The following is a 26,812-nucleotide window of genomic DNA, read 5'->3' as shown; positions in this document are numbered from 1 at the left end:
ATTATAATACACATGTTTTAGGGAGTCATGTGACAGAAATTACATCAGAACTCACCGTTTATAACTGATGACATCAGAACTCACCGTTTATAAGGATATAATTTACAAGATATTCATGGCTTTTGTGTATTATAAGGGCAATACAGTACTTCCATCCAGCTGGTGCTACAAATTCATACAACTATCTTACTGCAAAGGTATTTACATGAAATTAGTTATTAAAGGAAAACTATACCCCCCAAACAGTGTAGGTCTCTATTAAAAGATACTGAGTAAAACAGCTCATGTGTAAAACCCTGCTTCATGTAAATGAACCATTATCATAATAATATACTTTTTTAGTAGTATGTGCCATTGGGTAATCATAAATAGAAAATTGCCATTTTAAAAAATAAGGGCCGCCCCCTGAGATCGTAAGATTCACTGTGCACACATACAAACCACATGTAAGGTCACATGAGCCAATTAACAAACAGAGTTCTGTCTTTTGCTTCCTCACTTCTTCCTGTTACAGTTAGTGTTGTAGTATTACTGGTCAGGTGATCTCTGAGGCAGCACAGATAGAGTCATGAAATGGTGGTTCAAGGCAAGAGATGTAAAAGGGTAATATTTATGTAAATATGTATTCCAGTTTGGTAAGATTCTTTAATATGTCATTCAATTTGATATAAACTATCTGTTGCTTAAGTATTCATTTTGGGGGTATAGTTTTCCTTTAAAGCAATAACCTAATAAAATGTAACTGCTGTTCAGATTCTAAATCATTGGTAGGATTTATTAACCTAATAAAATAAGTAGGTTAGCAATGTTAGAAATGTTGTACATAATGTTTTGGGTTTCTGTACCAGCTAGGGTTGCCACCTTTATGTCTGGCTGAGACCGGCGGGGGTCCGTGACGTAGTGGGCGTGTCTGTGATGTCAGTGGGTGGACCCGTGATGTCAGTGGGCGGGGCTAAGGTGTGGCAATCAGCGATTGGCTGTTCGCCGTGTCAATCAAGGGAATCCCGCCCGGTTTTCCTTATTTGGAAAACCGGGAAGGAAGTATAGACCCGGGCAGCCCCTCAAAATACCGGGCTGTCCGGGTCAAAAACGGACAGGTGGCAACCCTAGTACCAGCCCAAGGCAACCACAGCCCTTTAGCAGTAAAGATCTGTGTCTTCAAAGATGCCCTAGTTGCTCCCCATCTTCTTTTCTACTGATTCACTGCACATGCTCTGTGCTGCTTTCACTTACAAGGCTGATTAATAACTAATACAAATAATTACTACATGTCAGCTCCGAACCCAGTGCAATTACCATCAGAATTTAATAATCAGCCTTGTAGCATCCGCTTATATTACAGACAAATCTCATTTTCTGCTTGTAAATTTGCAACACCCCTAAGCTTAGCTTCTCAACAGCTGCTCAGAGCATACGGAGCATGTGAGTATTGGAGACACTTTCCAAGTTGGTGACCCCTGTGACAAGTTTGAAGTCCTGGATCATTGCTGCTGTGGAGATGCTGAAACTTTAAGCTGGTACAATAAGTTCAGTGTGTAAAACATGGCATTTTTAACCATATTAATTTTTAGGGTTTAGTTCACCTTTAAATCTGACCAGTTCAAGCACCAAAATAATTTCTCTTTTTTGCATACACTGTGCAATAGGGCATGTCCTGCATGTAATATACACTATTAATAAGGGAAGTATTAACAATTTTGCTTCCTGGAACTCATGAACCATGTACATGCAAAGTACTCCTTAACATGAAAACATTAATGATGAACGGAATAAAATCCTAATTTAGTTACTATTGTCAGCTCTAAAACAAAAGTAAAGGGGAGTTGGTAGGACTCAACATGACTGAGGCCTAATTGGTCTACGGTCTTGTATTATGGTTATCCCCAAGTCTAAATGGGAGAACTACAACAGGTTTAGCTACCTACTGTAAGTGTAACAGAACATTTTAGTTTAAACTCCTAGAACAACTTCCACACTTCAACCTAAAACGTAATACCTGTTTAAAGGTCAAAGACCCCCTGTTAAAACATCTGCTGGCAAAAACTGGAATTCAAAGAGCAAGATTAATTAACAGTAAAAGGTCACATATCCATATCAAAGCAAATGGCTTACCAGTTCCAGTGTAATTTCTTGGTAGAGACTAAAAATACACAACATCCTACCGGGAATTAGGGGATTAACAAGAGCAATGTACAACAGTAGGAAGCCCTACTGAACTGAACTTCCAGAATAAGATGCACATCCATAAAACTAAAGCACTGCTACTTTTTTTTTGCAAAAATAGAATTTCGTTTCCTCTCATTTCGTTTCCATCTTGGGTTATATTTGTATGTGGGCCAAAAAAACAGGTAGGCTTGTTGCAGCCCTATTAATTCACTAAAGTACAGGGAAAGGATGAATACTTTCTCTAAAACCACACTTATGCCATGGAAATTATTAAAAAAAAAAAGACAGAACAATGCGCTAAATAATATGATTACTTCTAAAACCTAATAATGTAAGTTTTCCGGATATACAAAACCTCTATACGGTAAGTCTTAATGGTTAAAAAAATGGTCCAATAGGATCAGCACAGCTCCCATTGACTTTATTTTTACTTGGTGAACTATTGTATTACAGTTTTTTGTGGTTTGTACACTTATAAGGGGCCGATTCATCAAGGGTCGAATATCGAGGGTTAATTAACCCTCGATATTCGACTAGGAACTAAAATCGTTCGACTTTGAATATCGAAGTCGAACGATTTAGCGCAAATCCTACGATCGAACGATCGAAGGATTATTCGTTCGATCGAACGATTAAATCCTTCGAATCGAACGATTCGAAGGATTTTAATCCAACGATCGAAGGAATATCCTTCGATCAGAAAAACTCAGGCAAGCCTATGGGGACCTTCCCCATAGGCTAACATTGAGTTCGGTAGCTTTTAGCTGCCGAACTAGGGGGTCGAAGTTTTTCTTAAAGAGACAGTACTTCGACTAGCGAATGGTCGAATAGTCGAACGATTTTTAGTTCGAATCGTTCGATTCGTAGTCGAAGTTGTAGTCGAAGGTCGAAGTAGCCCATTCGATGGTCGAAGTAGCCCAAAAAACACTTCGAAATTCGAAGATTTTTTAATTCGAATCCTTCACTCGAGCTTTGTAAATGTGCCCCTTAATAAATCACATATGTTTTGAAATTTTTTTAGTAAATAGGCCCCCAAGTCTATATATTATTATTATATATTTATTATATTATATTTTATTATTTTTTTCTTTTTCTATCTTTTCTATTTTCTGAACTGGGGAGACCCAATCAGTGCAATCCAAGAGTTCAGACACGGGGCAGATTCACTAAGGGTCGAATTTCGAAGTTAAAAATACTTCGAAATTCGACCCTCGAATTGAAATCCTTCTACTTCGAATATCGAAGTCGAAGGATTTAGCGCTAATCCTGCGATCGATCGATCGAAGGATTTTAATCCAATGATCGAAGGAAAATCCTTCGATCAAAAAAAGGTTAGCAAGCCTATGGGGACCTTCCCCATAGGCTAACATTGACTTCGGTAGGTTTTATCTGCCGAAGTAGGGGGTCGAAGTTTTTTTTAAAGGGAAAGTACTTCGACTATCGAATGGTCGAATAGTCGAACGATTTTTACTTTGAATCGTTCGATTTCGTTCGAATTCGAACGAATTTAACCAATTCGATGGTCGAAGTACCCAAAAAATACTTCGAAATTCGAATTTTTTTCATTCGAATCCTTCACTCGAAGTTAGTGAATCTGCCCCTAACCTCTAGGTAAGTAGGGCAAACACAGTATTACAAACATATACTTTATAACAACAATTCTTATTTTGTTGCATATTAAGCTTTAAGTAACAAAATAAGTCAAATAGGTAACATTTTTTGAACTATTCCCTAGTTGAAGTACAAAAATTCAATTTTTTTCAATTCAAAAATTCACCTCGACCTTTGATAAATCTGCCCCATACTATCAGATTAAAATGAAAATATCTTTATTGGAACATGTTAAAATTATTCTAGACACATTTCATATCATACACTTCATATTCGTATTCATTACCATCAAATTTATACTAACCCCATATATTCTGGCTGTTTGGATTTTCCCACTTACTATAGGCTCTGGGCCATTAATGTCCTAACCTGATTAGAGAAGTTAATTGTTTAACACTATGAGATTAGTCCATTTTTTAAGTGATGGGCTTGGGGCTTGAGCCACAGTATAAACAGGGAGTTCATATGTAGCACCTATTTTGCTGATTTTAGACAAATACCAACTAGAGGGGTTGAGCTTGGGCTACACATGACCCTCTTTCACCAGGATGGGCTTTCGCTACATGGAAATAACACGTGTTGATGTTGTTAAACTACAACTCACTACTGCGAAAGATATGAAATAACAGATTTGTTGGACGCCAGGGGTTCTTTGCAAACAGATAGAACAGGCTTTATTCAGGTACAAAGCCCCACAGGGTTAAAATACTCACAACTGATGTAGATCCTAGTACATGCCAGGTACGTTCAAAGGTGTAGCAGACACAGCATGGAAAGGCACCATAGTAGAAATAGCATGGGGAGTTGATAGGATCACCTTCCAGGGTTTAAGTACCTCATGTGGTTGTCCCTTTAGGGCCTAACACTTCTGGGGCCTTGTTGACTCCAGGCTCAGTGGAACCACTGCCCAGGTCAACGGCTGCAGGCACCACACCGCAAAGCTCTTTGTTAGAGCACTGCATGAAGTGGTCACTACCTAGAACCAATAGAATGGGTATGCAAATAATGTGTAATATACTACAGGGGTATAACCAGGGCCGCCATTAGAAATCACGGGGCCCCGTACAACAAAATTTTTGGGGCCCCCTGGGCCCCGCCCACACTGACGACCAAGCTCCACCCCATATTCCGCCCACTCCACATCGCAGTTAAAAGACCACACAGACATCAGCGCTAAAAAAGTAACCCCCCCCCACACAAGTTGTAAAAAGCTATTGATGGTCAGGGCCCCCTTATAAAAAATTGGGGCCCCAAAAAAAAAAAAATTAAAAAAAAAAAAAATAAATAAACAAACATTGGTGGCAGGGGCCCCCTTATAAGTTAAAAACAAATTGGGGCCCCAAAAAAATTTTTTTTTTAAAAAAACTAAAAAATAAACAAACATTGGTGGCAGGGGCCCCCTTGTGGGGCCCCAAAAAAAATTTGAAAAAAAATTAATTTTTTTTTTGAAAAAAAAAAACATTGATGGCAGGGGCCCCCTTACAAGTTAAAAACAAATTGGGGCCCCAAAAAAAAATTTGAAAAAAAAATACTTTTTTTTTTGAAAAAAACCAAAAAAAACTGGTGGCAGGGGCCCCCTTACAAGTTAAAAAAATTTGGGGCCACCAAAAAGAAAATTAATATTTTTTTTTAAAAAAAACAAAACAAAAAAATACAATGGTGGCAAGGGGCCCCTTACGAGTTAAAAAAAAATTGGGGCCCCAAAAAAAAAGTTTTAAAAAAAAGATTGGTGGCAGGGGCCTATAGAATATTAAAATAATACATTGGTGGCCAGGGGATTAAAAAAAAACAAACCACAAACTGGTGTTCAGTAGGATTGAACTCATGGCTTCAGTACTTCAACTTCGCCTCCTTTCGTGACTTCGGGTCTTTGCGCTGCTTCAGGACTTCAATTTCGGCTGTTTTCGTGACTTCGGGTCTTTGCGCTGCTTCAGGACTTCGGCTTCGGCTGTTTTCGTGACTTCGGGTCTTTTCGGCGCTTCGTGACTTCGGCTTTTTCCGTGACTTCGGGTCTTTTCGGCGCATCGGCTTCGGCTTTTCGGCACTTCCGCATTCTGCACGCAAGAGGCAAGACGTACGGCTCGGGCGCTCGTAAGGGGGGCCCGGATCTTCAAGAAATGCAGCGCTGCCGGGCCCCCCTTCATGCCCGGGCCTGGTACGCTTGTCCCCGCTGTCCCCCCCTGATGGCGGCCCTGGGTATAACCCAGCAATGGGGAAAGGAGGCACTGGCAGGGAATGAAGCCATAAGGGCCATTTCACATATGCGTCCCTCCACATACAGTAGTTTTAATTATTTCTCTCCGGTTTAATATCTATTTATCCACACAAATCCCCAAATTCTTATCATTTAAAGCAGTGATCCCCAACCAGTAGCTCGTGAGCAACATGTTGCTCTCCAACCCATTGGATGTTGCTCCCAGTGGTCTCAAAGCAGGGGCTTATTTTTGAATTCCAGGCTTGGAGGCAAGTTTTGGTTTCATAAAAAACAGGTGCACTGTCAAACAGAGCCTTAATTTAGGTTGACAATCCACATAAGGGCTACTAAATGGCCAATCACAGCACTTATTTGGCATCCCAAGAACATTTTTTATTCTAGCGTTGCTCCCCAACTCCTTTTATTTCTAAATGTTGCTCACAGGCTCAAAAGGTTGGGGATCCCTGATTTAAAGGAACAGTAATACTAAAAATAAAAGTGTTTTACTATAGTTTATATAAACACACTGCTGTTTAGCCATGGGGGCAGCCATTCAAGCACAGAATACACATTAGGTAACAGATATGCTCTGAATAATCCCTTTGATCACTACAGAGTTTATCTGTTATGTACTGAGTATCCTGTGCCTTTTCTCCTTTTCAGCTTTGAATGGCTTCCCCCATGGCTACACAGCTGCTTGTTTATATAAACTATAGTAGAGTTTCTGAAGCAAACACAGCAGTTATACCAGTGCAGCATAACAAGACATTATATTTTAATTACTTTAAAAAAAACTTACATTTTTTGGTGTTATCGTTCCTTTAAGGAGTCAAATTGCTCTGTGAAATTCTTTCCCTATATTTCTAGCGAAAATGTTAGGTAAATCTAAAATTATCTACTATTAATTCCTTAACTCCTGGGATGCTGTTACCTGAAGCTTTAATCTTATCTAAACTGCAATTTAGGTAGTCTGGCTACCCACATGAGGGTTGCCATGTTATCCTATATTTATATACATATTTTTGGAGATCTGATTTAATAAACTTTTTAAGGAGATAGGGAGTAGATATTAAATACTGAATATTAATTGCTATAATATGTTGCAGTTTCCCTTATTTCCCTTCAGGTGTACTGTGACCATATACAAAGATGCATTACTGAACAAAATGTATATAACTGTCTCATTTATGCAAAAATTACATGAACTACACAGAGCTTCCCAAAGAAGCCTCCCACAAGACTTCCCAAAAACTCTCAAAATCAAATTATGAATTATCCAAACTCAAATTTTAATTCAAATTTGATTCGAGTTTTCCAGTCAGTAAAATTCATGCGAGTTTAAGATATTTAATTTTTTTTATTAAATAACCACCCCATCAAATTGTAAGTATATTCAAATTTATTAGAGTTAAAAAAAGTCATATATGGGGCCGATTCACTAACTTCGAGTGAAGGATTAGAAGTTAAAAAACTTCGAATTTCAAAGTTTTTTTGGGCTACTTCGACCATCGAATGGGCTTCTTCGACCTTCGACTACGACTAGGACTTTGAATCGAAGGATTCGAGCTAAAAATCGTTCGACTATTCGACCATTCGATAGTCGAACTCTTTAAAAAAAACTTCGACCCCCTAGTTCGCCATCTAAAAGCTACCGAAGTCAATGTTAGCCTATGGGGAAGGTCCCCATAGGCTTGGATAACTTTTTTGTTCGATTCGAAGGATTTAATCGTTCGATCGAAGGAATTATCCTTCGCTCGTTCGATCGAACTATCTGCGCTAAATCCTTCGACTTCGATTTTAGTTCCTAGTCGAATATCGAGGGTTAATTAACTAGGGATGCACCGAATCCAGGATTCGGTTTGGAATTCGGCCAGGATTCTGCCTTTTTCAGCAGGATTCGGATTCGGCCGAATCCTTCTGTCCGGCCGAACCGAATCCGAATCCTAATTTGCATATGCAAATTAGGGGCGGGAGGGAAATTGCGTGACTTTTTGTCAGAAAACAAGGAAGTAAAAAATGTTTTCCCCTTCCCACCCCTAATTGCATATGCAAATTAGGGTTCGGATTCGGTTCGGTATTCGGCTGAATCCTTCGTGAAGGATTCGGGGGTTCGGCCGAATCCAGAAAAGTGGATTCGGTGCATCCCTATAATTAACCCTCGATATTCGACCCTTAGTGAATCGCCCCCATATGAATTCGAAATTCAACCTTTGATAAATGTGCCTCTTAGGGGTAAATTTATCAAAGAGTGAAGTTCCGCCACTAGAGTGAAATTCCGCAGCTCACAATTCATTTCTATGGGATTTTGAAAGGCATATTTATCAATGGGTGAAAGTGAAAGTTCACCCTTTGATAAATACGCCTTTAAAAATCCCATAGAAATGAATGGAAAGTGTCGGAATTTCACTCTAGTGGCGGAACTTCACTATTAACTTCACTCTTTGATAAATATACCCCTTAGAGTTGTTTCTGTATATGCTGCAGCTTCAGTCAACGTTTATTTTGTGCAGACAACTCCCTACCTTCTTGCTGGTGATTCACAATATACCAATGTCTCATTATTGCAGAAGAGCATCACAGAAACTGCTATGTAAACACAATAGCTAAAAGTATATAAATAATTGGAGAGACCACACAGTCAACCAGTATCCTCATTAGTATGATAATCATACACTTCTGAGGACACTATAACAGTAGGAACGCAGATGTGTATATATCCCTGTATCCTTTGGTCTGGTTTCCAGATCAATAAAACTGGGACATTCCTTGTAGATGAATCAGAACCTGTAACAACTGCACGGTTCAGTTTAAAACCAGTCAAACCGCTAAGAGAGTGGCTAGATACTGTGTGGCAAATTATCTTTAATATGTGATGATGATATGAAGAAAAAAATAGGCACCATTTTCATTAGCTTGCTTAAAGGAGAACTTTGCAAAGTATTAAGCTAATAATGCTGCACCTTTTGTTTTGGATTTTTGTACCAGCCCAAGGCCACTGTAACCCTTTAGCAGTAAAGATCTGTGCCTCCTAAATAGCCCCCCAGTAGCTGAATTGTTCTTTTCTGCTGATTCACAGCACATGCTATGGACTGCTTTTAGTTACCGGAGCTTAGGGACTGGTTTACCATGTACAGTTTATATACACCATATAAAACTTAAGCCACAGGGATGATAATTAAGTTGAATTCACAGCATATAAACCAGTCAGTTTGTATCAGTACTTTAATCAGCCCAGTATTATAAGCTTCAATGACTGATGTAACCTCATTTTCTGCATGTTAGGGTGATTAAAACAAAAAACTAAACCAGTGATCCCCAACCAGTGGCTTGTGAGCAACATGTTTCTCACAAACCCCTTGGACGTTGCTCCCAGTGACCCCAAACCAGGCACAATAGAGCCTCCTTTAGGCTGCTAGTCCACATAGGGACTACCAATAACCAATCACAGCCGATATTTGGCTCCCCAGAAACTTTTTTTATGTGCATGTTGCTCCCCAACTCTTTTTATATTTGAATGTGGCTCATGGGTAAAAAGGGTTGGTGATCCCTGCCCTAAACTAGGTTTCTCAATAGCAGCCCAAAGCCAAAAAAGCATATGCAGTGTCTCTGACACTCAAAATATGGCCTGGAATGGTAAAGTAATTCTTTCAGAATATGCAATTGGAGGAAAACCACAAATTTTTATACATGCTAAAATTGGGAAGAGGGGCTATTGCTTCAGTTTACAGCTTACCGTTGGAAAGACATCCCCTCTGCCCCCACTCTGTTGCACTAACCATATAGAAACACATAGTAACTTGACTCACAGATGGTATCAAACAATATCTTCAATCTCACAAACTTGTTGAAGACAATGTGGAAAACAAGGAACACTGTTACATATGGGGTGATAGTGTCCCACAATGCTACCCTTTCAGCAAGATGTTTTACTATGATATACATGTGATTTACCTTTGCAACCTCAAGTGGCATTTTTTTGACTGTATGCGCTGGGCCTCCCATGAGAAACGAAAAAAGTAATTTGCTTACCAACTACATTTTAGCGCGACTACGAGAATATAGTAGCAACAACAACAGAACTCAAGACTAAATACACGAAAATATGGAATGCATGGAATCTTCAGTACCTTTATTTGTCTTCTTCCTTACTGAAACAAATGATCTTACACTGATCAGTATTATATAAATATGACCACTGCATAACCATGTACAGCAATCAGCATTCAAAATACACATATTTCTTTTGATTTGCATGTGCCTATGCTTTACTAAAAATCTCAAATTTAAAAAAAAATGAAAAAGCATTCTGCTCATGAACAAACAGAGGTAAATCCCAACAAGTCTCAACAAGTAAATCATAAAAACCAACATAATCTGTCATAATATGTGTTTTTATTAGCTAAACACAGTACATTAGTAAATAAGCATCTGAGTGCTTTATTTATCGGGTTGTTCTTAAATAGGACTGAGCTCTACAGACTATTGTCAGAACTTTATTTACCGTGTGTGACACTGACAAGATGCCTCAGTGCCAGCTCATTAACAATTAGGTTACTAATGTCTTCTTAATTTCTTTTTGCAATTTTTACAAGTGCTCTTAAGTAGTTATTTAAAAACTGAGACAGTGGTGAGCCAGTGGCATGTTGACATTGAAAGTTCAAAGTCTGAGCTTGTAACATTTACATTAGCTGAAGTTAGTGCCATAAATTCACAGAAATGTACCCATCCTGCATAGATAAGGCTTAAAATAAACATTACTTTGCATATTGTTCCAAAAGAAACCAGTTTGCAGCCACCTTGCTTGTATTTATCAATATTTACTTTCTTGAATAAATTGTTGAAAACAGTCTGAAGATAATCACATCTTGGAATCTGAGCTGCAGACTCTAAGGGGTGAACTTGCAGCACTGAGAGCATCGGCAAACGAGGGGGAGGAAAGGAGGCTCGCAGAGCAACCACTGGCAGGGGCTAGTGGAGTGGGGGGAGGAGAAGGGGCAGTGGAGGCTAATGAGGGAGGAAGGTTTGTGACAGTCAAGAGGGGAAGTAGGGGACAGAAGAGTAGGGGGGCTGGTCCACAGTTTGTCCAAAACAGCAAATTCGCCGTTTTGGCTGAAGATGCTGGGGAGGAAAACTCAGAACTGGCGTGTTTGGAGCAGGCTGACTCTCGGAGCACCCCGGGAGGCAGTGGCTCTAATACGGGTGGGGGGAGTGCAAGGAAGGAAAGGCAGGTTCTAGTTATAGGGGATTCAATTATTAGAAAGGTGGATAGGGTAATCTGTCGCAAGGCCCCTACATGCCGAACAGTCCGCTGCTTGCCTGGTGCTAGGGTTCGGCATGTGGTGGAACGAGTTGACAGATTATTGGGAGGGGCTGGGGAAGACCCAGCGGTCTTGGTACACATAGGTACCAATGACAAAGTTAGAGGAGGTGGTGAAGTCCTCAAAAATGATTTTAAAAAACTAGGTTCAAAGTTGAGGGCGAGGACTTCCAAGGTAATTTTCTCTGAGATATTACCTGAGCCACGAGCAACGCTAAGGAGACAGCGGGAGCGTAGGGAGATTAATGCGTGGCTAAAAGATTGGTTTAGGGAGGAGGGTTTTGGGTTTTTGGAGAACTGGGCTGATTTTTCAGTCGGCTACAGGCTCTTTGCTAGGGATGGGCTGCACCTCAATGATGATGGGGCAGCTGTTTTGGGAGAGAAGATGGCTAGAGGGTTGGAGGAGATTTTAAACTAGGTGTGGGGGGGAGGGTTCAGTAAAAGATTCAGTGGTAGACAGGTTAGATGAGATAGTGGGCAAAGAAAGGGAAAATGGGGGAGGAGATTTGGCTAGGGAAACTGTTAAGGATAGGGAGGACCACATGTCATATGTTCAATATGGTGCCCGTATTAAATGTATGTTTACAAATGCAAGAAGTCTGACTGGTAAAATGGGAGAGCTGGAGCTGCTGGTGATGGAAGGAAAATATGATGTGATTGGTGTGGCCGAAACATGGCTGAATGAGTCGCATGACTGGGCAGTAAATATCAGTGGCTATACTTTGTTTCGGAGGGACAGAGGCAATAGAAAAGGAGGAGGGGTATGTCTGTATGTTAGGCAGGATTTAAAAGCTCATATAAAGGAGGAGGTTATGTTAGAAAATGAGGGGCCAGAAGTCGTATGGGTGGAGTTCTTCACCAATTGTAAAGAATCCAGCAAATTAATTGTAGGAGTATGCTATAAACCCCCTAATGTAAGTGAGGAGGAAGAGACAAAGCTCCTAATGCAAATAGAAAAGGCTGCTAGTTTAGGTAAAGTAATGATAATGGGGCATTTTAATTACCCAGATATTGACTGGAGCAACGATACTGCTAGATCAGTTAATGGGAACAAGTTTATAAACTTATTGCACGACAATTTTTTAGCACAGGTTGTTGAGGAGCCTACCAGAAAAAATGCTATTCTTGATTTAGTGATCTCAAATGACCCAGAACTTATAGCAAATGTGCAAGTCATTGAACCCCTGGGTAATAGTGACCATAATGTTATATCTTTTAATGTCTGGTGCAAAAAACAAAAATATACTGGGGTAACAAAAACCATGAATTTTGCCAAAGCTAATTTTAGTGCCTTGAGGGCTGCCCTACAGAGCATTGATTGGGGCATTAGGTTTTCAGCTAAAAACACAGAACAGAAATGGTTGTCCTTTAAAATGATATTAAATCATTACTGTTCTCAATTTATTCCCTTAAGGACTAAACGTAGAAGCTCTAAGAATCATCCTGTGTGGCTTAATACAGAGGTAAAGATGTTAATGGAAAAGAAGAGAAAGGCATTTAAAAACTACAAATCTGTAGGGACAGAAGCTGCATTTAATGAATATAAACACTGTAATAAATGTTGTAAATCAGCAATCCGGAAGGCTAAGAAAAGAAATGAAGAGTTAATTGCGGTGGAGGTGAAAACTAACCCTAAAAAGTTTTTTAAATATATTAATAGTAAAAAGATGCAGGTTGAGAGTGTTGCTCCATTAAATAATGGTACCAGTATGGTTGTAACAGATACAGATAAGGCAAATGTGTTAAATCAGTTCTTTTCTTCAGTGTATACAATAGAGGAGTCTGGGTTCACAGGCTCACTTAATAACTGCACGAATGGTTCAGCTCAATCTAGTCAGTGGCTGACTCAGGATATGATTCAAAAAGCTTTAATACAAATTAATGTAAACAAGGCTCCAGGGCCTGATGGCATACACCCCCGGGTTCTAAGAGAGCTTAGTTCAGTTTTAGACCAGCCCTTATTTCTGATTTTCTCAGATTCACTGTCATCTGGTATGGTGCCTATGGATTGGAGAAAAGCTGATGTTATTCCAATATTTAAAAAGGGATTACGATCTCAGCCTGGCAATTATAGGCCAGTAAGCTTGACATCTGTGGTGGGCAAATTATTTGAAGGCTTGTTAAGGGATCACATTCAAAATTTTGTCCTAATGAATGGCATTATGAGCAACAATCAGCATGGCTTTATGAAGGATAGGTCATGTCAGACGAATTTGATTGCATTTTATGATGTGGTAAGTAAGATTCTGGATAGTGGGGGGGCAGTAGATGTGATCTATTTGGATTTTGCCAAAGCGTTTGATACTGTGCCCCACAAACGACTGCTTTCTAAACTAAGGTCTGTTGGGCTTAATGAAGTCGTTTGCACATGGATAGGAAACTGGCTACAGGATCGGGTACAGAGGGTGGTTGTTAATGGGACATTCTCTACTTGGAGTAAGGTTCTTAGTGGGGTCCCCCAGGGCTCAGTATTGGGTCCACTTTTATTTAACTTGTTCATTAATGACTTAGGGGAGGGTGTTGTAAGTAATGTATCAGTGTTTGCAGATGACACAAAATTATCCAGCCCAATTAATTCCATCCAGGATGTGGCATCCTTGCAACAGGATCTTGACAAACTGGCAATCTGGGCAGCTAAGTGGCAAATGAGATTCAATGTTGATAAATGTAAAGTCATGCACCTGGGATGTAAAAATATCCAAGCCACTTATACCCTTAATGGGACTGCACTAGGCAAATCCATTATGGAAAAGGACCTTGGAGTCCTTGTAGATGAGAAACTTGGCTGTAGCAAGCAATGCCAGTCAGCAGCATCAAGGGCAAATAAGGTCTTGAGCTGTATTAAAAGGGGCATAGAGTCACGGGAGGAGGGGGTCATTCTTCCACTGTATAGAGCACTTGTAAGGCCCCATCTAGAATATGCCGTACAGTTTTGGTCTCCATCACTCAAACAGGACATTATTGTATTAGAGAGGGTACAGAGAAGGGCAACTAAGCTGGTAAAAGGTATTGAAAATCTTAGCTATGAGGAAAGACTGGCCAAATTGGGGATGTTCACGCTGGAGAAGAGGCGCTTAAGGGGTGATATGATGACTATGTATAAATATATAAGGGGATCATATAACAATCTCTCTAATGCTTTATTTACCAGTAGGTCTTTCCAGCTGACACGAGGTCACCCATTCCGATTAGAAGAAAAGAGGTTCCGCCTAAATATTCGGAAGGGGTTTTTTACAGTGAGAGCTGTGAAGATGTGGAATTCTCTCCCTGAATCAGTTGTACAGGCTGATACATTAGATAGCTTTAAGAAGGGGTTGGATGGCTTTTTAGCAAGTAAGGGAATACAGGGTTATGGGAAATAGCTCATAGTCCAAGTTGATCCAGGGACTAGTCCGATTGCCATTTTGGAGTCAGGAAGGAATTTTTCCCCCTCTAAGGCAAATTGGAGAGGCTTCAGATGGGTTTTTTTTGCCTTCCTCTGGATCAACTGGCAGATAGGTAGTTAATAAACAAAAAAAAAAAAAAAAGGGTTGAACTCGATGGACATGTGTCTTTTTTCAACCTTACTTACTATGTTACTATGTTACAAAAACACTGTACATAAGGCATGTACACACAGAATTCTGTGGCAGAACTGCCACTTCCACAAATTCCCACAAAATTAATTCTCCAGATGAGCCTTTGTGGAGCTGTATCTCCTACATCATCAAAGCACATGCCAGCAAACAGTAAATCAAATGCCAACCATAGCATTTTTACTTCTAACACCATGGGTGGCATTAACCTAAAGCTTTTACTAAACATCTGGTCACCCTAGTCCTTAACTGCATAAGATGAGCAGAGTGTGAGGTGTCTGAGTATGGACAAAAAACGGACAGGCAACCTTATGTTATATTTAATTAGTGCACAAAATGTGTTGAAAATGAAACTGATTTCCCTAGAGGAAGATTCACAAAAGTGTGTATTAATATAAAAATTGGCTAATGAATCTGGGTGCAGGATCCCAAAGACAATGGGTGATTTTTTTTGTTTGGGGAAATTCCATGTCCAATATAAAAAAAAAGCACATGGCAGGATAAATGCAGTTGCAATTTCATGTAAATTATCTCCAGTTACACCATGTAGGATAATTGTTGTACCAGTTTCTTATATAATACCCCAGAACACATGAAAAGATAAATACAACAACAATTTCATTCATTTCAAAATATGCAGTGTCGGACTTGGACACCAGGGGCCTACCCAAAAACCTTAGATCAGGGGCCCACTCTCAGTACTATTATTTTTCCTCTCCTCACTCAACGTCTCCTAGACTTTTCTTTACACACTATAATCTATTATTCCATCTATTTAGCCTCTTTGTTCTCATACAAATAGGGAATGGCCATGAAATAGGCAAAATTTTTAGAAGCAGGAGGGCCCACTAACACCTGGGCCCACCTGGAGTTTTCCTGGTATCCCGGTGGGCCAGTCCTACACTGAACACATGGCAGTATAAATACATTGCCAATACAATATATAATATCCTGAACACATGGCAGTATAAATACAGTGCCACATGCATGTATAATACTCCAAACTGTTCATTTATTGATGTGGGAAAGTTTAGCCTCTTCAAGCCTGTGGAAGGGCCTATTGATCCATTTGATCTATCAAATGGGTAGTATACCTCATATAATGTAGTGTTCATTTTGCCAATCATATCCATCTTGCCCATTCTTATGTCTCATGTAGCTTTATTACACAGGTCATATCTGGCCTAATTCAATTGATTTTAAAACTGCCTGGTTGGGCAATCTATAAAAGTAGAGCAAAGTAAGAAGACAAATGAGGATCATCAATGGGAACATAAAAATGCAGTTATCATAATACATAAGTTCTGTTTATGCCTCAAGATGATTAAAGTAGTTTTATTTACTATTTTTCAGATTTCTTTTGAATTCTTTGGATAGCTTACTTACTGGTATTTATGTATTTAGTGAAAAAGTGAGTGTGTTATGGATATATCACAGGTAGCCTTTCATCTGCCACTGTTTACTCAGTACGTGTTATTAAACTCAGCGACAGGAGGTTTACCTCGGAAAATCCCGTTAAATGTCCAATCTTTGTAGGGCTCACTTGCAGAAAAGGGCTTAGTACTGAAGGCAATGAATGCATACATGGAAAGTCTGGTCTGGCCCACCAGGACACAAGTTAAGCTCCCAGTGGGTTCAAGTGTCAGTGAGCCCTCCTGAATACTGGGCATACTAGCCCTCTACCACAGCTATTTATTTTTCTTTCTGTGAGACTAAAGAAGAAATGAGAAGAGACAATAGGAACTGCTTTGGAAAATAGTAGTTGGGGAATAGACAAAGGGTGTATAATCAAACAAAAGGAGGCAATAATCAAATAAAAGAGATGGAAGTTTCCCCAGTGTGAAGAAGCGGCCAGCTGGCATAAGAAACACACAACTAAAAGGTTATATTAAAATCAATAGAACATCATTTGTGTGCTAATATTCCACATAATAATAAAGTTGATGGTTGGTATTGATGATGCATATTTTAGTGCCCTAGAATGCCATACCTTGACAGTGTACCAAATGATTTTCCAATATTCTGTACCCTCTTAAATGTCACAGACAGAACCTCCATTTTCCATTGGTCTTCATATTTAATAGTTTTTCAATGATTTGCCTTCCTCTTCTGCCTCTTTCCAGTAAGGTCCCTTACTCTAGCAGGCAAGAAACTACTTACATGTGAGCCTACGATGTGACTGTTATTGTTACATCTCTTTTTTTATTCAGGCTCTCTCCTGTCTTTCAAGCTACACTCAATATTATTAATACACGTTATATGCCAGAACTTATTTTCTGCCTAAATTTGTCCTGTTGCCTTCAGTGAGTTTGCCAGATCTGAGGTGCTCTAAACTAATAAACCTCCCCAAATAGTATTAGATAGTATTCACACCGAGGGTATAAATCCAATTACTTAATCTAATACTAAACTGCAGCCTATCAATCTTCTGATTTCTGTTCATCCATACAATGAACATCTGTCCTATCTACTAATCACAGCTACAGTATGAAGGCATATTGCAGAAAGCATTTGAGTGAGAGAACCTCTCCTTATTTGCATGCAAAGCAGAAGGAATTCTGGAAAGAAACCCCAGTTTCCTTCCTAAAATGTTAATTTAATGAAATACCCTACAGGCTAAGGCTCACACACTTGGTTTTAAAGCACACTTAGTAGTTGAAGAAAAGCCAATATTACATAGCTCAGTGTTTATTTTATAGAAAGTGGTCAAAGAGCCAAAACACATAGGGAGAAATTGTGTGTTTAATATCCACTCCAAGTGCCGACCTGGTCATATCTTAAGAGTAGAGATCTCTTAGTGACTGCCTTGCAGCCTTACTATTCTGTGAGACCATTCTGACATGAGGAGTATTGCAGTATTTCTTTATAATACACAAAAGCCATGAATATCCTGTAAATGATATCCTTATAAACGGTGAGTTCTGATGTCATCAGTTATAAACGGTGAGTTCTGATGTCATTTCTGTCACATGACTCACTGAAACTTGTGTATTATAATTAATAAAGTACCCCCAGTTGTAAAATATGAGGATATTAGAAGTTACCTCGGAGTTCCATGACCCGTATAAAAACACTCGGCCTTCGGCCTCGTGTTTTTATATGGTCATGAAACTCCTCGGTAACTTATAATATCCTTATATTTTACAAGAGGGGGTACTTTATTCACTATATAATACACAAAAGCCATGAATACCCTGTAAATGATATCCTTATAAATGGTGAGTTCTGATGTCATCAGTTATAAACGGTGAGTAGTGATGTCATTTCTGTCACATGACTCACTGAAACTTGTGTATTATAATAAATAAAGTACCCCCAGTTGTAAAATATGAGGATATTAGAAGTTACCTCGGAGTTCCATGACCTGTATAAAAACACTTGGCCTTCGGCCTCGTGTTTTTATATGGTCATGAAACTCCTCGGTAACTTATAATATCCTTATATTTTACAAGAGGGGGTACTTTATTCACTATATAATACACAAAAGCCATGAATATCCTGTAAATGATATCCTTATAAACGGTGAGTTCTGATGTCATCAGTTATAAACGGTGAGTTCTGATGTAATTTCTGTCACATGACTCACTGAAACATGTGTATTATAATAAATAAAGTACCCCCTGTTGCAAAATATGAGGATATTAGAAGTTACCTCGGAGTTCCATGACCTGTATAAAAACACTCGGCCTTCGGCCTCGTGTTTTTATATGGTCATGAAACTCCTCGGTAACTTATAATATCCTTATATTTTACAAGAGGGGGTACTTTATTCACTATATAATACACAAAAGCCATGAATACCCTGTAAATGATATCCTTATAAATGGTGAGTTCTGATGTCATCAGTTATAAACGGTGAGTAGTGATGTCATTTCTGTCACATGACTCACTGAAACTTGTGTATTATAATAAATAAAGTACCCCCAGTTGTAAAATATGAGGATATTAGAAGTTACCTCGGAGTTCCATGACCCGTATAAAAACACTTGGCCTTCGGCCTCGTGTTTTTATATGGTCATGAAACTCCTCGGTAACTTATAATATCCTTATATTTTACAAGAGGGGGTACTTTATTCACTATATATACTAAGGGTGGTCAGTGGACAGTTATATCTAACTGGAGCAGCTACAATAGATTTAAAAAAGTGTACCAAGTCTAGGAAGTTACATAAGTTCACTCTTCTAGAAACGATCAACTGCTGTGCAAATTGCTCTTGTGTTTACTTTCTTTAAAATACTAATGTTTGACATACTGACTGCTAGTACGTTCTATTGCAGATTATTTAATGTGGCCCTGCAGTATTTGAATTAGGTTCACCAGTGTTTTAACAGTCCATTCCATCTGGGAACTGATCCATGCTTTAGACACAGCACTTGCCAGGTAATATTAGACAGGGCTGATTGGACAGCAGCAAAACTGAAAGCAACGTGTGAGTCATAGGCCTTCCAATTATGTTTTTAAAAGGATAACTTTAAAAATAATTAGGCATGCGCCTAATCCACTATTTTGGGATTCAGTCAAATCCTGAAATCCTGAAGCCTTAGTGAAAGATTTAGCTAAATACTGTACTGAATCTGAACCCTAATTTGCATATTAAAGGGGAACTGTCTCAATGAAATTAAAATTTAATATAAGCTTCATCATAATGAAATAAGAAATGTAAATATTCTGCATTGTTTCTAAAATAATCAAGTTCATGGTATCTATTCCTCTTTTAGCATCTGTTTCTCTTCATTCTGTCTTTGTGTAGCAGTTGGGTGTCAGACATTCATTGACAGTTAGATCCAATATATCTTATAGTGGGGCTTCCTTTCCTAGCAGCTGTGTTAGAGCTGACTCAAATAACTGATTCCAGTACAAAAAAAAATAACTGCATTTTGCACAAATCCTGCATGTAGAGAGACGTGATGTCTGGTGATTTTAATAGTGAGCCAAAATGGGTAGTATACCTCATATGATTTTAAGAGTGAGCTTTAATACATCTTCTACACAAAAGGAGCATCTCTCATAAGATATATTGGATCTGTCAATGATTATCTGACACCCGCATGAAGAGACACAGTTGCTGAGAGAGGAAGAGTGAAGATAAACTTGATTATTTCCGAAACAGTACAGAATATTTAATGGATTGTATTTACAAAGTTTCTTATTTCTGTATGCTGAAGAGTATATTAAATTTTAAATTGCAATAGTTCCCCTTTAAAATTAGGGCCAGGAAAGGCCAAATAGAACATTTTTTTACTTGTTTACCATGTTTGTGGGACAAAAAGTCACATGATTGTAAGGATTTGGTGTGATTAGTAATTAATTCATATAAAATTACATCCAGCACAGAAACTAGTGCAATCTGCATCAGACCATTTATAAATCTGCTTCTTCAACAGATGTAAACTCACTTTCTGCTAATAATAAGATGCTTGGCCCCTCCCTCTTGTGACCCCCCTTTTTTCTGTAATGATCACTGTTTTTAGCCTTGCCCTTTTTAGTTCTTCTTTAAGAAAAATCGTCCCTTCGGAAAACCCCAGGCTTCAAGTATTCTGCCTAATAGATGCCATGTATTATGTTCATAGATTCCTACATCTATCAGTCCTTTAGCTACAATATTAAAAAAATACATGATTATGAAGCTGTCAATAATTTGTTTTGATGAAGATGATGGCAGCCTTAAATTCATCTGCTGCTACACCTCTTCCTTTTCATTGGCACTCACAGTTTTATAGGTGCCTTATAGAGAAAAAAATCTTCTTGTGCACAGACTGCAACTATATAGCAAAAAAAAATTGCTCTAAAACTTTAAACAGAAAACAGTTGCCAATCCTTTGTATAAATAGCACCACTTTTTGACATTACTCTGGGAAATGTTAATTTGATATTTAATAGTTTCAGTTTTAATAAAATACAAAGCTGTGTTCTCGTGAATATTTTGAATGCGTTTCTATTTTCATTTCCTTGCTTTCTAAGTAAACTTCTGCAGGGTTTTTCTGACCCACAAAATGTGCCCTCAAAGAAGCTTCCTGACATTTTTCCCCAAAAACTTCATTCATACCAAGGATTATTAACATTAAGCAAATCACTTCATGATAAATAGCTAATTACACTTTATTAGATACAAATAGGGACCAATTAGGGCATTAGAAAAAAAAACCTGATGCCTATCTGTCGCCGCCCAGTTTCATAATGATGCCACTTAAGCAGGCAGGAAAAAATGGCAACTAGTAAAACAGAATTATTAACACAAGTGTCAGTAGTCCCAAAACAATAGAAACTTTTAGATAGAGAATTTTTTTAGATATTCTGACAGTTACACCATATGACACCAGCACACACCAACAATTTTGGAGTGCACAGAAAACGGCACACACGAAATTCAGCACTTCTGTTTTTAATAAGTGAGCACCAAATAATTTTCACCACAGACAAACAAAAAAAACAAATTAGAGGGAATATTGCTTTAAAGTGGAAACACATTTAAATACATCTGGATGAAAGGGATCTCTATAGAGAGTTGGTAAGAATGCTGCAATGTATAGATGGTACCTTTAATAGCCATGCGAAATTATGGGAACTCCTCATTTACTGTCTGCATAATTCTCTAGTTTATGAAATAATGAATGGCGTAATTACCCAAGTGAAGACAGTCCATTGCCTGCAGTTTGGTTTTCAAACTCGGTCTCCTCCTCATCCTCTTCTACCTCTGCCAGCTCCACTTCCCTCCAACTCGCCCTGTGTGCTCTGAAGGTCATGATTTCAGCTCTTCCATGGGACCCCCCCTCCTTCATCAGGCTGCCTGAGCTCAGAATTCTGATGTCAGTCGTACTACCTGAGCGCACACACACACTGTGAAACCCAGCCAGCCAGACCTGCTTAACGTAACTTAACAAAAACAAGGAAGTCATGCAGGCACCTCCCACTGTCAATGTGCAGTCCCTGAACAACTGCAAGGGAGTTATTGTTTAATTCCATCCTATTCTAACAAGGAAGCAGGTTGCAGATGTAATAAATACAAGGGGGGACATTTTTTTTTATATTTGTGTGCAGACCAAATAATAGGAAGATTAAATAGAGGCATAATTCTACATAATATCAATCCAAAAAGTGCTCAGTACAAGAACTAAACCACAAATTATATGGAACGTGCCTGGTTCATTTTATGTTTACGCATAATAATGTATCCTTCAGTGGATGACAGCTCTAATTAGAAATAATGCTTTGGTGTTTCTAGCTTTAGTGCAGTGTTTCTTAAAAGAGAAAGAAAAGTGAAATCCCTGGGGGGACCAAGTATTAGGCACCCCCCAGTAGTTGTAATGATTTAACTGATACCGGTGCTCCTGTTGGCTAAGAGCAATAGCCTGGGGTACTTCTGATTGAGCCCCTTGTTGAGATTCTCTTCCTGATTCTTTTGTCTTTGTGAAAAAAAAGCTGACTTTTTAACTTGCAAGTGTCGGCCCAGGTAATTGAAGAATGAAGATTGCTCCATGGTGTCTGCTGCGATGTACCAAGGGCCAGTGTAGTTTTTTGCTAACAGGAGCACATCAGGTAAGTGGTTATAATAAATGGTGGAGTGCCTAACATTTGGTCCTTTAACCTTTTTACCACTCTGACCCAGATTACCTTGGGGAGTTAACTTTGTGCCCCACAAATTAGTTTTAAATGCATTATGCATCTTATTTTAAAAGCCACTGTATTAAAGGGGATCATGGAGGCGCACATAAATGCGTACCCAACTTTCAGTTGCTCTTTTCCAGCCAAATGGCACACATATCTTCATAGATATGACATACTGTATAAGCCAACATTTGCCGTGTTAAAATAGGAAGTTTCTGCTGTAATAATGTCTGACTAATCCTACTCGTAGTTTCTGTTGTATAATCCCTACAGCTCAATAAGGCTACTAGGAATGGAAACGGTACGGTTAAGCAATGCTTAAAAAGAGTTTATTTCACAATCTGTATATTGCAAGTGGGACTCTACTGTGGACATGTGGACATTTGTTAAGGACCAGAGTGCGTGTTGAACTACACATGTGGATAGAAAAGACTTTCTTGAAAACAAGTATTTTCTACCTATTTAAAAAAAAACATTTCAAACTTCAACATTAGTTTGTGCTACTAAAAGTATAAAGGAATATGCATACCTTTAAAGCTGGTCTATAACAGCACCATTTCTGGTGGGGAGAATTTGTAGGGCTCTGGCTGAACTTCATTCTCTAATACTATATTTCATTTTTCAGACTGATCCCTGTGCCCAATATACACCTTCTGCTTTTTGCCCTTTTCTGCTTAGATTGTACGCTCTTATGAACCTACCTACAGCCATATGAAAAAGTTTAGGAACCCCTCTCAGTCTGCATAATAATTTACTCCACTTTCAACAAAAAAGATAACAGTGGTATGTCTTTCATTTCCCAGGAACATTTGAGTACTGGGGTGTTTTCTGAACAAAGATTTTTAGTGAAGCAGTATTTAGTTGTATGAAATTAAATCAAATGTGAAAAACTGGCTGTGTAAAAATTTGGGTACCCTTGTAATTTTGCTAATCTGAATGCATGTAACTGCTCAATACTGATTACTGGCAGCACCAAATTGGTTGGATTAGCTATCTGAAGCGTTGAACTTCATAGGCAGGTGTGTCCAATCAAGAGAAAAGGTACAGTATTTAAGGTGGCCAATTGCAAGTTATGTTTGACTCTCCTCTGAATAGTGAAAGCATGGGATCCTCAAAGCAGCTCTCAAAAGATCTGAAAACAAAGATTGTTCAGTATCATGGTTTAGGGCAGTGCTGTCCAACTTGTTATCGAGGGCCGAAATTTTTCTGGCCTACATGGTGGAGGGCCGATAATGGAAGCCAGTGTTGACCCGCACCCACTTTAAACCACACCCATGTTACCACAAGACTATATCCACATTAATTGTGGTAGCACAACAAAAGACCAAATGGTTGGTGCTCACTGCAGGGATATCACTTATCATTCATATGTTAAAAAAGTTATCATGTTAAGACATACCCATAAATACATATACCTCCTCATCCCCTGTGGATAACACAGCACCCCAGCGAATTGGGGCGAATTTGTCCGATTCGCCACGAATTTTGAGAAATTCGCAAAACTGGTGAAAAATCTATGAAACTGCGATTTTGACACCGGCTGCAATTTGTCAAAGTTTACGCTAGCGCTCATTAAAGTCAATGGGCGTCCGTTAATTGTCACCAATTTATTCGCCGTCTGCAAAACACGCAAATTCTTTGTGAATTTGCATCTGGTGAATAAATTCACCCATCACTAGCCCCTAGCAATAATTTATTTTCAAATGCTAACAAACCCCCAGAACAAATTCCACAGGCAGAGTATGTCACACACAGGCAGAGCAGGGCACACACAGGCAGAGTATGGCACAGAAGATGTACTACAAACAGTGACACAGTGCTGGTGCTCCATTAGCATTTTGTATAAAGTGTGAACAGGTGAACAATGTTGGCAGTTTCAGTCTGAGTCTAAGGTGTGAACAGTACAGGCCTTTAGGAAATAAACAAAAGAGGTGTCACAAGTGAGAACAATGCAGGGGGATCACAGGTGTGAACAATACAGGGGGATTTAAACTGTCCATTTCAAACTGTAAGGAATGTAATCAGAAAATGGAAGGCCACGGGCCCAGTTGCTGTAAAACCCAGGTCTGGCAGGCCAATAAAAATACAGGAGTGGCATATGCGGAGGATTGTGAGAATGTTTACATACAATCCAAAGATCATCTTCAAAGACCTGCAAGAACATCTTGCTGCAGATGGTGCATCCCTGGTACCTAGTGGGGACCTGCCGCCAGAGGCGAGTTACTTAACTCACCTCATTGGCGGAGCACCCCTGAGTGATGAGAAAGAAGCCCTTTCTGCACTCACGCCACAAACAGAGTCACTTGTTGTATGCAAAAGCTCATTTAGACAAGCCACAGTCATTTTGGAACAAAATTGATAAATTGGTGTATTTTCAAGGTTTTGAGGGTTAGTAATTATGCCTGGCAAAAAAGGCAGAAGTAGGAATGTTAATATGAAGTTAATAGACCAAAAGTTATTGTGTTCATGCTCTAGTAAATTGCTTATGTCAAGCCCAGTTTTTGGATTTTGTGGAAGTTCATCAAATTTTACATTTCACACTTTAGTAACTATATCAAATATGTACTCAGATGAAAAAATATTGATTGATATTCATATTTATCATTGCATGGGTCTTCAGGATTAAAGGAGAACTTAACTAAGCTTAACTAAAGAAGTAGCTAGAAATGTTGTACAGTAAATTATGTTTTGGGCTTCTGTACCAGCCCAAGGCAACCATAGCCCTTTAGCAGGGAAGATCTGTGTCTCCAAAGATGCCCCAGTAGCTCCTTCTTTTCTGCTGATTCACTGCACATGCTCTGTGCTGCTGTCAGTTTATGAATGCAAATTTCAAAATATAAGGCTGATTAGCAATTAATACAAATAATTACATTGGCAGCACAGAAACCAGTGCAACTAGCATCAGAATTTAATAATCAGCCTTGTAGCATCAGCTTATATTACAGTCAAACCTTATTTTCTACTTGATATGCTTAGCTTCTCAACAGCTGCTCAGAGCCAACTGAGCATGTGCGTGTCACAGACACTTTCCAAGATGGTGACCCCCCTGTGATAGGTTTGAAATCCTGGATCACTGCTGCTTTTGAGAAGCAGAAATTTTAGGCTGATGCAATAAGGCAAAAAAAAATTGCCTTATTAATTTTAAGGGTTTACGTCTTCTTTAAAAGAATAACTGGTCTGGGATGTCAGATCCCAAAGAAAGCTAAATGATGTGATAAAAGTTTTTCAAGTGTATTCAGTCAATATACTTGCAATGAATCAGCTTTCCTGGAAGCACAAATGCAATTACCAGCGTGATCGTTAAAGTTTGATAGATTCATAACAAAACTATCTATCAATTCAATTGACTCTGAATCTATAGTTTTCTTCCTAAATTCCAATGATCACTATGGATCAATCAGAATCAATCATTCCACAATGATTATTCAAAAATCTTTCCTTTTGTAAGGAAGCAGAGGCAAAGATGTTTTGTGTTCTGCTATGAAAAATATTCTGCTGACTCTCTGGCCCATTTAATAGTTTGCAGTCACCTTGTCATTGGCTATTTCACTGACAAATAAGTGTGTTCATTTCTTCTGCTTGAAAATTAGCACAGGGCATCTACAGTATATCAGAATTAATAACTACAGTTGACATATAACATTCTAGCTCTCCACCCCTGCATTTCTTGGGGCTGGGAGGCCTTGAGTCCCCTGGAGCCATGGATCAATATTATAAATTGCCTGGATTGCCATATTGACTATTATAATTAGGATTTTTTTCTAGGTTGGCTTTATACCTGCATATACATGAAATCTATTTATGATATCCAATTAGGGTTCTCTGACATGTAATGTAATCACTTGATCAGCCTGTTTCGCTGCGGTTCATTATAAACATTCTACCTTAACAATGATCACAGTACAAGATTATTCCCAGAAGTAGCCAGGTGCTTTCCCATTTTTTGTCCCATTGGAAAGCAGCTTAGCAATACTTGAGAAGCATGTTTTTTACGGCTTTCTATATTCTGTTACACCGAGTAGAATCATCTGAAGCCTTGCTGGCAGTGCTTTCTCTAGATACTGTACATATCACTAAATGTACTGGGGGATTATCAAGTAATATATACTTTAAATCCATGAAATGATTCAGCTGTTCAAAAGTATCAAGATCAGATACTAAAACAGCCAATTCAATCAGTACTTATTTGCATCATTTTATTTATGTTTACACACTTGACATAGTAAAATAATAGTGAATCTCCTCTCCTATAATACACTAAAATGTGTGAGATGAAAACCCTACTCAAAAAAGTGTATTTGTTTTTTTTGGGGGGGGGGAGGTTGACTGAAAGATTGAAAAAG

General features: G+C 38.8%; 1 protein-coding gene across 1 annotated transcript in view; it reads right to left on the bottom strand.

Annotated features, from left to right (window-relative positions):
- dapp1.L (dual adaptor of phosphotyrosine and 3-phosphoinositides L homeolog) overlaps positions 1-21,763 on the bottom strand; it is a 45,040-nt gene extending 23,277 nt beyond the window's left edge. Inside the window, exon 1 of the mRNA XM_018252020.2 lies at positions 21,489-21,763. Within this exon, the coding sequence (XP_018107509.1) occupies positions 21,489-21,760 (272 nt within the window). The 5' untranslated portion in view covers positions 21,761-21,763. The remainder of the gene's footprint in view (positions 1-21,488) is intronic.
- Between the last annotated feature and the right edge of the window lie 5,049 nt (positions 21,764-26,812).

The sequence above is a fragment of the Xenopus laevis genome, chromosome 1L (genome assembly GCF_017654675.1).
Source record: "Xenopus laevis strain J_2021 chromosome 1L, Xenopus_laevis_v10.1, whole genome shotgun sequence".
NCBI classification, from domain to species: domain Eukaryota; kingdom Metazoa; phylum Chordata; class Amphibia; order Anura; family Pipidae; genus Xenopus; species Xenopus laevis.
Note: the sequence above shows the minus strand (reverse complement) of the source record. Positions and strands in the feature narration are given on the sequence as shown.